The 11,015-nt window shown below is 57.7% G+C and overlaps 2 protein-coding genes across 3 annotated transcripts in view; one reads left to right on the top strand and one right to left on the bottom strand.

Annotated features, from left to right (window-relative positions):
• POLR2J (polymerase (RNA) II (DNA directed) polypeptide J, 13.3kDa) overlaps positions 1–1,421 on the top strand; it is a 3,095-nt gene extending 1,674 nt beyond the window's left edge. The window contains exons 3-4 of the mRNA XM_004688270.2: positions 407–581; positions 1,246–1,421. Coding sequence (XP_004688327.1) covers positions 407–581; positions 1,246–1,281 — 211 coding nt within the window. The 3' untranslated portion in view covers positions 1,282–1,421. The remainder of the gene's footprint in view (positions 1–406; positions 582–1,245) is intronic.
• A 221-nt stretch (positions 1,422–1,642) lies between these two features.
• LRWD1 (leucine-rich repeats and WD repeat domain containing 1) lies at positions 1,643–10,913 on the bottom strand. Of its 2 annotated transcripts, none has more exons than XM_012729198.1 (15): positions 10,735–10,913; positions 10,086–10,320; positions 8,374–8,490; positions 7,818–7,958; positions 7,499–7,603; positions 7,124–7,246; positions 6,937–7,051; positions 6,616–6,725; positions 6,227–6,434; positions 5,687–5,759; positions 5,456–5,596; positions 2,507–2,598; positions 2,173–2,328; positions 1,988–2,100; positions 1,643–1,905 (listed from the first exon to the last, which is right to left on the bottom strand). In XM_012729198.1, the coding sequence occupies exons 1-15, from the start codon at positions 10,812–10,814 to the stop codon at positions 1,765–1,767; spliced, it is 1,950 nt and encodes a 649-aa protein (XP_012584652.1). In that variant the 5' UTR covers positions 10,815–10,913; the 3' UTR covers positions 1,643–1,764. The 2 variants fall into 2 exon arrangements, with proteins under 2 accessions (XP_012584652.1, XP_012584653.1); XM_012729199.1 differs by having other exon boundaries at positions 6,937–7,015.
• Between the last annotated feature and the right edge of the window lie 102 nt (positions 10,914–11,015).

The raw sequence follows: 11,015 nt of genomic DNA, 5'->3' as shown, positions 1-11,015 counted from the left end.
GGGGGAAGAGGAGATGGTGAGTTGACCAGAGTTGGGGTAGCAGAACAGCAGACAGGGACAGGCAGAAACACGAAAGCACGCTGCCCAGAGGTCTGCTGCACCATGTGTGCGCTGGTCAGCCCCCTGGCTGGGGATCGAACTTGGGCCCTAGGCCATGATGGCACTGAGCCCTAACCCCTAGGCCAGCCAGGGAGGCCCTCAGAGGTGAGCTCAAAACGTCTGTCTTATTGATGAGTTGTTAGGTAGGGGAGTTGTTAGGTAGGGGTTAAGCCTGTAATAGAAGAGCAGGAACAGGAACACCTGGGGTTGGGCCTCAAGTACAACCCCAGCCTTAGCCCAACAGGAAGATTCCTCTCTGCTAGGCTCAGCCTCCCTCACCTGCTCCCACCTCATGTCTGTATTCCAGACAGCTGTTGAAAGACCCACAGGTGCTGTTTGCTGGCTACAAAGTCCCTCACCCCTTGGAACACAAAATCATTATCCGCGTGCAGACAACCCCGGACTACAGCCCCCAGGAGGCCTTTACCAATGCCATCACAGACCTCATCAGCGAGCTCTCCCTGCTGGAAGAGCGGTTCCGGGTGAGGAGTCAGACAGCAGCTGGGAGAGGGGGCGGGGGCTTCCTTTGATTTATATGTGGGAAGGGGTGGTGGCTGTTACAGAGAGAGGGCTTGCCAGCACAGCCTCCGGAAAGGGTGGACTGAAGGACAATGCAGCTAAGGCCTGCAGCTGCTGTCTACACCCACAGCTGGAATTGACCCATACCCCAGCTCCTCTGTGCCTTCTGCCTTCTCTAGAAGCAAAGGTCCAGCTGCATTTGCTGACGTGGTAGGGGAAGGAGAGCTCCTCCTAGGATGGGGGTCCCATAGCTGAGGCCATAAGGGTGTGGGCACACCTGTTCATTGGCAGGGGCCCCCAAGTCTGAGCCCAAGTGAGATGGGAAGAAGAGCTGCGCGAGCCGGCCAGGCTTCGCCATGTGCTCACATCTCAGCCATGTGCTCGCATGGAGCCCCTCTGCGCCCGGCCTCACTATGAGAAGTGCTGAGGGGAGGGTTAGGCCGGCTCAGCGGGCTGGTTGCCCGGCTTCTCAGAGCTGTTTGGTTCCTGGCTTACTGCTTCTGTAGAGCTCACGGCTGCAGCTTGGAGTAGTATCCTGGCGCCGTTAGTGTTGTGGGGTTGCACGTCTGACGGCCTTACTGTGGACATTCCACTTACATCTTGCACTGCTTTCTCCCTCTCCCCCAGGTGGCCATCAAAGACAAGCAAGAAGGAATAGAATAGCGGTGTGGATGGCATCACTCCGCAGGCACGGGGCAGCAGCCTCTCCCAGCTGTGGGTCTCCTTGTAGATATCCCACGAGCCCCTGACCCCCGACACCCTGTACATAGATGGTTTTTCTAATAAAGTGTGGCAGAAGCCCCCCCATGTTTCAAAGCTGCTGTGGCCCACGGCCAGCGTACTCTGGCCAGGAGATCCAGATTTCCATATGGGGGTGTTAGAATAAGCTCAGTCTGCAACCAACAACTGGGAGTAGGTTGGGGTTGCTGCCAGGAGGGAAGTGAGAACCCCCCTTCGCCCACGCAGCTCCGCTCCCAGGTCTGCCTTCTTAAAGTAGCACAAGATTGGACCCACACACATGCCACAGGCTTCTCACAGAGTTTAATAAAAACACCCACAGAAAAAATACCCCCCATCATTATAAAAGCTGAATAAGTTGTGTTGTGTCCCTGGTACTTTGTGCAGGGCAGGAGCTCCAGCTAGAGGCTACTGTCTTTTCCAAATGGCCACGATGTTGGAGTCTGTCAGAGCGGTGAGGTAGGTAAAGGTGGGGTTGGCCACCACTGTGTTCACCATGGTCTTGGTCACCGCCTGGCCCAGGGCCTGGGGTTGAGGCCACTTAAGGATCTGGTGGGAAGAGAATGCTCAGGGCTTGTGCTCCCCAGACACCAGCCCAGTGTGTGTGTGTTTAGGGGCGTGGGGTGCATACCTGCACTGGAGCCTGCGGGGCTGCCGGCAGAGGCAGCTGCTGCGTCAGGACCTGCCTGATGTCGTAGATCCACACGTTCCCCTCCTCGTCCCCACAGAGCACAACCCCCTCATCTGCAGAGAGAACAGGAGCCTAAGGAGTGGGCCAGAGCTCCAAGGGGAGGTGGGGAGGGGCGGCAGGCTCACCAGGACAGGCACTGAGCGAGAAGTAGGCCAGATCCGTGGGTGACCACTGCAGCCGAGCCAGCACAACCACTGCCACTGTGGACTGGCCACCCCGGCCTGTCCAGGTCTGGCTCCAGCTCCATAGGCAGATGGTGCCGTGGCCATTCCCCTTGGAGGCTGTGGGAGAGAACAAAAACCTGCCTGAGGGCCTCTCTAGGCCCTTCTCTGTGCCACACTAGGGACCCCTCAGAAGCCCTTTGACCTAGACCCCAGCCTAGGGGAATGCAACCCACAAAGGGCTGGGTCCATTCGGGTCCTGGGGGGTCAGGCTGTCTCTTGAGCTGGGCTCACTCACCCACAACATCCTCATTCACAAATGCCAGCCCATCCACTCTCCGTCCAGATGCCTCAGAGCCCTCAGAGAAGACAAACTCCACTTCACATGCCCTGTGGGGCAGCAAGAGACCCTGGTCAGCTACTTGCACATACGAGCTCAGGCACTGAGACATTGGCCAGGCAGCTGCGCTGGGCCCTGCCTGTGCGAAGACTAGATGGACCCAGAAGGTGCCTTCCAAATGCTGGACGGAGCCACACTTGAGTTCACAGATGGGCGCGAGGAGCCTAGAAGCATGAGGGGCTGGCTCTTTGGGGACTGGGGCATAGCCAGGATGCATTCGGGAAGGTTCCCAGGAGAAGCACTGGGGCCTCGGAAGGGAGAGCATGGGGCTTGCTCTGACCCCAGAGACACTGGGAAGTGGCTGCCTGATGCTCCCAAGCTGAGAGAGTGCAGCAGTCACCCAGAACCCTGAGGAGGCTGAAAGGCGGCCAAGTACCAACTATGAAGAACAGACACATCTGACAGGTGAGAGAAATGGTGCCACAGCGGGGCAGGCAAGAGGCAGGCAGGCACAGGGCTACCCCAACTCTGGCTGGACAATGACCACTGCTGAGGCTTCCGCTGCCCTCCTACCACCTGCCCTAAGAACCTCCCCAGACTACTCCCTGGCTACAAACTATATTACAAAGCTATAGTAATGAAAGTATTGTCATTAAGACAGAACAATGGAACAGAATAGAAAGAAAGAAAACCATGTATACATGGTCATAGGATTTATGCCATAGGAGGCTGGAAAATGAGGAACAGTCCAGCAGCTGCTGGGAAAACTGGATCCCCACACAAACATTAACTCAAGATGGATGAAACACTTGAGTAAGAACTAGAAGCAGGCCCCTTCCTGGTGGTGCAACGGGTTAAAGCACAGCACTACAAAGCTAGCTGTAGCCGCTTCAGCTTGAGTTCGATCCCCGGCCAGGGAGGTGACCCACATGGTGCTACAGACCTCTCCTGACCTGCTCACTGCTCCCCTCAGCAGTGAATTTCAGTCATTTGGCCTGTTCTGCTCCCCACTCTGTCTCTGATGAATCCTCTCACCACCCCCTGATCCTCTGGTCTGTACCCCTTTTCTGTATGCATCAATAAGTAATTTTTAAAAAGGAAAAACTGAAAGCAGATTTCCAATTAAAGATCTGGTTAGCTTGACATGGGTCTTAGCAATGTTTTTCTGTATCTGACCCGAAAGGCAGGGCAACAAAAGTAAAAATAAACATGGAACTCATCAAAATTTGTAGTTGAGCTTCTACACAATGAAGGGAAACATCATCAAAAGTATTATACACAGAGCGAAAGGAGACACTTGCAAATCACATATGATGAAGGGTTAATAATAGCCAAAACACGGGCCCTCCCTGATGGCACAGCGGGTTAAAGCACTGTACTAAGAAGCTTAAGCCCCTTCATGTGAGTTCGATCCCCGCCTGCCCCGGAGGTGACCACATGGCGTGGCAGACCTCTCCTGACCCGCCTGCCGCTCCCCTCAGCAGTGTACTTCGGCGATCTGCCTGTTCTGCTCCCCACTCTGTCCCTGGTGAATCCTCTCACCCTCCACATCTTTGGCCTATACCCCAGTTCTGTATGAATAAATATTTTTTTAAAATAGCCAAAATACACAAAACAATGCAGGCAACTCAAAAATATGATTAGAAATTGGCAGAGAAACTGAACAGTTTTCCCAAGACCATACACAACTGGCCCTAATGAAAAACTCATCTGGGAGGTGCAAATGAGAAGTCAGAGTCGGAGACCTGTCAGCATGACCGCGGCCGGAGGCCAGAAACAGGCACTGGGATGCCGCAAACTGCTGCGACCACCATGGAGAACAGGGAAGGACCTCAAAAAATGGAAAACACAATGGCCAGGGAATGCACTGAAAGCTGGAGACCCCAGGTTCACGGCAGCACTCTGTAGTAGCCAAGGCCTGGGGACAGCCTTCTCGCTGCCCTTAGGAGAATTCAGAATCTTAGTCTGCAGCGAACAAAGCCCAGCTCGGGCTGCCCAGCCTGCTACCTCTGTGCCAACTCCCCAGCTCTGGGCTGTGGCTATGGCCTGCCCGTGCCTCCTGAGCCTGCCCGCCTCGCAGGCTCCTGTGGACAGCCCGAGCCAGAGCCTGTGCCGCGGCTCCCGCTCCTCTGAAGCACCTCACTCCTTTATAGATGGCACCACTTTGGGGCGTACTGGCTGCCTTGCGTAATGTCTGTCTCCAACAGGACCTCAGGCTGTAGCAGGGACCCCAGCATTCTTCAGCCTTCCAGGGGGTACAGACAAACCTCAAGTTCAGGGAGGCAATGAAAAGAGCACGCTGTGGATCGGGTACCTGCTCCTAGAAGCTGCCCACACACAAGTTCACTAGGGCCATGGTGAGGCACCATTTCAAATCCAGTTAAAGACACTACAAATGTTTAAAATTTAGCAGGCAGGTGTGGAAAACTTGTTTCAAGTTGTCCAAGACAAAGCCTCTTATGTTCCCTTCCTTAGTCATTAAAACTGTCACCTGCCAACTCAGAAATAACCTGCCTCTCACCGCCTCTCCTCACCCTGAGCATGGGGACTCCCCGGCCTTCAGACTCCACCTGCGCTGCGACCCAACAGGCCCATTCCCCGGACACCATCACCTGGTCTCCACCTGCCTGGGACGCTGCCCTCAGGAGGGTCACGCCGCTGGCTCTGCAGGAACTGAGTCAGCAGTGGAGCCAGAGCTAAGGGGGAGGTCAGAGGGTCGCACCTGCCTCAGCTGGACAAGTAAGGGAGAGGTCGTAGGCCCTTTCCCCGAGACACGAGCAGGAGGGAGACAGGCTAGCTCTCTAGCTGCCCCGGCAGGGGTTTGGCTCAGCCCTCCTGCAGGCGTGTCAGCCCTCCACACTGGCAGTTCTGCTCTGAGGCTCGGCCTTCTTGGCATCCCAGTCTCACCTCCTCTTCGAGGGCTGGTCCAGCCGCACATCCCAGCAGCAGCAGCCGCCCTCACAGCCAGCTAGCAGGTAGGTGTCTGGGCAAGAGGCCACGGGGCAGAGGCGCAGGGGGATGGAGGTGGTGTCGAGAGTCAGCAGCTGGCTGCAGGAGAGGGAGCGCCTGAGCCACAGACCAGATGTCTGCCCCATCACCGCCAGCCCGCCCCACCCCAGCCCTGCCCCAAAGCCTCACCTGGCCTGGAATTCATAATCGTGGTTGAGCACCCCGATGTCCCAGAGGATGATCCGCTTGTCATAGGAGGCCGCTGAGCAGGAGATGGAAAGAGAGGGGGCCCTGAGGAGATCCTGCCCCTCCTGCAGGTTGCACCCCAGGCTGGACCCAAGTGAGCTCCTCTGAGGGAGGGAGGGAGGATCTGGGGCCTTAACAGTCCTTCTGTTGCTCCAACTTCAGTGCCCTGAACCTCTGCTCATACATCACCCTTAGGCTCAACACATCTGGAAGGCCAGAGGTCCCCACCCTCCCAGGATGGACACAGTGGACCACGCTGCTGAACTCCAAGGGCCTGAGAAGGGTGTGGGTCGAGCTCGGATCTGAAGCCCCACCAGTTGGTCATGAAGCCACGGCCCCTCTACCACAGCCTCGGCTGATCACAGCAGCCAGCGAGGGCCCCGCCACATAAGCTCCCTGCCCGCCCGGGGAGGGTGTGCCGAGGCATCAGGGCTGCAAAACTCGATTGCTGGGGTCCCTGGGAGGATGGGGAGAGGATCTTACTGAAGAGATGGGTCTCATGGGTGGGGCTGAAGCAGAGGGTGGCAATGGCCTTCTTGTGGGCCCGGATGACCCCACAGCAGAAGCCGGCCCGCACGTGTAGCAGCCTGACCAGGCCCCGCAGGCCTGCAGCTGCCAGCACACTCCAGCGCTTCTTGTGGCCTGCCTGTGTGACCACGGTCAGGGCTGTCCAAGCCACAGAGAAGAACTCCTAGGGAGGGGAGAAGTGGTCAAGAAGTGCAGAGCTTCTTATGCGCACGTGCACTGGGTGTGGGGCTCGGGACTGAGGCGCAGCAGCAAAGGAAAAGGCCACCTTGGGAGCAGGGGGCTGGGCCTGGGCCCCAGGGAGCAGGGGTGTGCCCGCTGCCCTGCAGAACGGGCCTGGCCCTCACCTCTCCAGGAGACTTGTACTTGTGCAGAACGATGCCCGTCTGGCAGTCAATCACACACACCGCCTCCCCGCCACACGTGGCCACGGTCTGGGACGTGGCCCCTGCATGCCCTGTGACGAAAGGTCAGCCCAGTAGCAACATTTTCTGGAGTGATCCCTCTGGCTCCCTCCTCCCAGCCTCAACACTTTCAAGCTGCTGGTCTCGCCTGATTCCACCCTGGCTGGCCGCCTGCCTCCAGGTGGTACTCCCAGGCCTCCTGTCTGCAAGCTCGCTCTGCTTTCGTCTACTGTGGTGCCACCTGCCCGCCCGCCAGGGACGTACCCTCCTCCCAGGCTGGCTCAAAGGCACAGGCCCACAGCTGGGTCTCCAGGTCCTGAGGGCTGTTGTTCTTGCTGTGGCACTGCAGGAAGTGCAGGGGCTCCAGCTGCAGGCCAGTCTGTGAGGGTGCAAGGGGTCAGGGCTGCCAAGCCCCTGCTCCCACCATGCTCCCTCCACCTTGCCAGCTTACCTGGCTGCCATCGGAGCTTGGGGGGCTGTCCTCCCCCTGGGCTGATGGCGAGAGGCAAACCCGCTTGTTGGAAGAGAAGTTGAGTGGGGCAGCTTCCGGTCGTTTCAAGGCCACTGGCTTGGCCTGTGGAGGGGGCAGGGAGTGGGCTGAGGGCCTTGTGGCCCCATGTCCAACTGCCTGGGCTTCCTCCCTATCACAGGCTAGGCCTTCTCATTGGCGTGGGAGGACACTGCTGGTCCAGGGTCCGAGGAACCGGCTTGCTATGAGAGGCCATTTCCCAGGCTCGTTTCTAGGAAACCCCCTTCACTTTACACCCCCTCCCCCCCAAGCAGGAACGGACAAAGCAGGTCCTCAGACCCCCATAGCATCACTCACCCTGGGCTTCTGGGCAGCTGTGGCTTTGGGGGGTCTCTCAGGGACCTCTGCTTCATACACCTGGGACCCGCCGGAGGCCACCAGCTCCTCAGAGATCATCTGCACCTGGGTGGATGAGGCATCAAAAGCTGGGCACAGCCCTTCCCCAGAGGAGGGAGGTGAGTGGTGAGTGGTAGGAGACAGCTTTCCTGAGGTGGGAAAGGATCTTCCCACCCCACTCCTCACAAGCCCTTGTGGTCAGAGGCTGCCCTGCAGCCGAGGACACGGAAACCAGGGAGATGGGAGAGCCCAGTCCCAGCTCAACAAGATGAGGACGTACCCGCCACTGGGTGAACTCGCTGAGGGACTCCGGCCCGTAGCGGACATCCCTGACGGCAGCCTTCACAAAGTCGGCCCGGGCCTTCTCAGTCTCCTCCTCGGGGCTGAGTGTGGACATGAACTTCTTCCAGTGAGCTGTGACCTGGCGGGAGAGGAACCAGTTCCAAGCCCAGCCCACCCTAGCTGTCCTGGGCACTCCATGGTCTCTCTGCTCCCAATCTCAAAGCCATAGGTGCTTCACCCTTGCTTTCTAGAAGTGTCCCTGGAAGCTGCCCTAGCTGCAGGTTGCACAAACCTAAGGCCACTCCAAAACCACGCAACTCCCCAAAAGGGAGGAACTGGCCCAGGATAAAGTAACTGAAAGTGTCCTCCCCGTCTTAGGCTGCACCCTCGGGGCCAGGACTTTCAAGGACAAGCACCACAGCCAGGCTCAGAGCAACACACCAGGCTGCTGGGTCAGGGCAAAGAGCTCCCTCAGCATCCTCCACGTGTCCAAAATGTCAGTGTCTCCAGGCCCCGACTGCTCCCATGCTCGACAGACACTCGCCAGCCCTTACCCTGCGAGTCAGCTCCCGGCTCAGGTTCTCCACCTGAGAGGAAGTGGAGGAAGCATCCTTGCCGTTGATCTTACGGAGCTTGGGCAGGAGAAAGGAGACTTTCAGGTTGTCGCTGACCTGAGGGTGAAGGAGAAGGGGCTTAGGAGAGCCCCGGCCTGTGGTCTGCGGCCTTCGGCCTCAGGCTGCGTGCTGGCCCCCAGCACGCGCACCCTACGCCCGCATGGGCAACAAGTACTGCCGAAAACATTCCTGCTGCTCAAATGACTGTCCGGAAGGCAGATTTACTATAAAAAAGGACAAAATCATAACAAAGAGAAGGGTATTAGTGCAAAAGACCTAAGGAGAGCAAGGTATGCTTCCAAATCTCTAGATCTCTGAGTCACACATCAACTCTGGGGCTCATCACTCCACGCTTGTTGAACCTGCTTGTGAGGTTCGCAGCAACTGCACAGCTCCGCGGTCATCCATGATTTCAAATTCACACTTCATCGTCACGGAAACCGGACGATGACTCTGCAGCACTAGGCCCTTGTCTAACAAGGACCTGGCATTCGCCTCTTTTTGGGATCATGGATGGTCCCAAGAGCATCAGCAAGGATGTTCCTGTCCACAGAGGTGGGCAAAGATGGTGGGAAGAGAACTGTTCTACATTTTTCAAGAAATTTATACCCACTGGGGACAACCCTGGTGGCACGGTTAAAACTGCAGCACTATTAGCTATATCATCAGTCATTGAGAACTGAGTTCGATCCCCGGCCAGGGAGCTGACCCGCGTGGCACAGCAGACCTCTCCTGTCTTGCCTACTATTCTCCTCAGCAGTGAATTTCAGTACATCTGCCTGTTCTGCCCCTTCTGTCTCTGGTGAACCCAATCTACCCATACCACCCCCAGCACCTCTGGCCTACTCCCCAGTTCTTCTATGCATAAATAAATAAAAACAAACCTTTAAAATAAAAGAAATTGACACACAGTGGGAATCACAGGCCTATTTCTTTTTTAGGGGGGAGGTGGACCTTCCTTCTTTTTTTGCCTCCAACTTCTAATATTGCACGATAAATTTGATAAAGACAACAAACCATTGTAGTGGCATTAGCAAAATTTAGTTAATGCTGTTCCAAGACTTGTTAATTACTGGTTGCCTCTTATATTTGCCAGAGGTTGGCAAAACTTTTGGTTTCATGGGTGGGAAGAGTGATGGTGCTCACCAAGGAGCTGCAAACTGATAGGCTGTTTCTACTATAGAGAGCAACCTAGTATTACACCCTCCCTAGTATTACAACCTAGTATTACACCTTTGGGGTGGAGGCCAAAGGTGTGCGTGGGAGGGGGGAAGGGGTAAGAAAGTGGGGAGCAGAACAGGCAGATGTACTGACATACACTGCTGAGGGGAGCAGTGGGTGAGACAGGAGAGGTCTGCTGGGCCATGTGGGTTAGCTCTGGGCAGGGGATTGAACTCGTGCCTGCCCAGAGCTAACCCACAGGCCCAGGATAGCTCCACAGTGCTGACACTTTAACTCCTGAGCCACCACGGAGACCCTCTTATCACCACATTTTCAGATGCGAGTACTGCATCAGTTGAAACAAACTGTCATTCACTTTATCTTTGTGGCAAAACTGCCTGAAGTCGGCTAGTTCTGTGCAAAAATGCTTGCGGAAAAGAACTTAAGAGTGAAACTACTTGGAACCAATGGCGAGGGCGGCCCCCACTTACCGTCAGGAAGGGGTTGCCCTCCAGGCTGAGCTCTTCCAGGTCTGGGAACTGGCGCAGGGCGGTGACATCCCCCAGCTGATTGTTCCCGCAGCGGAGGACTCGCAGGCGGGGCAGGCCCAGGTTGGCGGGCAGCATCTGCAGCTGGTTGTTGGAGAGGTCCAACTCCTGCAGCTGCGTCAGGCGGCTCAGGAGCTTGGGATCCAAGTGCTCCGAGAGCAGCTCCAGCCCTGACAGGCTGGCGTGGGGGGCAAAAGACGAGGCTCAGGGGGCAGGCAGGGCTCCCACCCCAGAAGGGCTGCTTCTGAGGGTTCCGCCGCTCCCAACACCGCGCGTTCTAAAATCCCGCAACTACTTCCGAACTCGGGCCGGCGGGTCCCCTCCAGGTGCTCTTCCTGCAGCTGCGGCGGGGAGCGCTGCGCCCTGCTCCCCAGGCTCTCCGTAACTTCCCCACAGGTTACTCAGCGACCCCCTTCCTTCAAGCCCGTCTCCCTAGCAGCCGGGCCCTCTTCGAGCGTAAGGCCACTCCAGGCGCGCCCGCCCCATCTCACAACAAGCCCAGAAGGCGCTCAGCGGACCGGGCAGGGGTTCCAGCCTTTCCTCCCCACCGCCCGGCCCTAGGGGTCACCGGCCCCCCGGGCCCGCCTCTTACTCCAGGCTGCGAATCTTCCCCAGCCGGTCGCTCTTGGGGCGCCCCCGCTGCATCAACAACCGAGCCGAGAGGGGCCCCATGGCGAGAAGACGTGCGACCCAGGGGGGCGGCACCAGCGCCCCGCCGAGGGCGAGCCCCGGGGAGGGTAGGAGGTGCAAACCCCGGGGTGGCGCCGCGCGAGCCGGCCCGTGCGAAAACCGGAAGGAAGCGGCTCCGCGCGCCCCGTGCCCGCGCGCGGACTACAACTCCCGGCGGCCCCCGGGCCCCGCACCTGCGCTCTG

The sequence above is a fragment of the Condylura cristata genome, unplaced genomic scaffold (assembly GCF_000260355.1).
Source record: "Condylura cristata isolate star-nosed mole 26May11 unplaced genomic scaffold, ConCri1.0 scaffold00024, whole genome shotgun sequence".
Lineage (NCBI taxonomy): Eukaryota > Metazoa > Chordata > Mammalia > Eulipotyphla > Talpidae > Condylura > Condylura cristata.
Note: the sequence above shows the minus strand (reverse complement) of the source record. Positions and strands in the feature narration are given on the sequence as shown.

What these genes read in the sequence shown, in the direction of transcription:
- LRWD1 (XM_012729198.1), bottom strand. Translation starts at nt 10,814, where the DNA reads ATGGGGCCCCTCTCGGCTCGGTTGTTGATGCAGCGGGGGCGCCCCAAG. An exon ending in GGGAAGATTCGCAGCCTGGA is followed by an intron (nt 10,321 to 10,734) that starts GTAAGAGGCGGG and finishes CCCCCACGCCAG; the next exon opens with CCTGTCAGGGCTGGAGCTGC. An exon ending in GCCGGGAGCTGACTCGCAGG is followed by an intron (nt 7,959 to 8,373) that starts GTAAGGGCTGGC and finishes CTCTCCCGCCAG; the next exon opens with GTCACAGCTCACTGGAAGAA.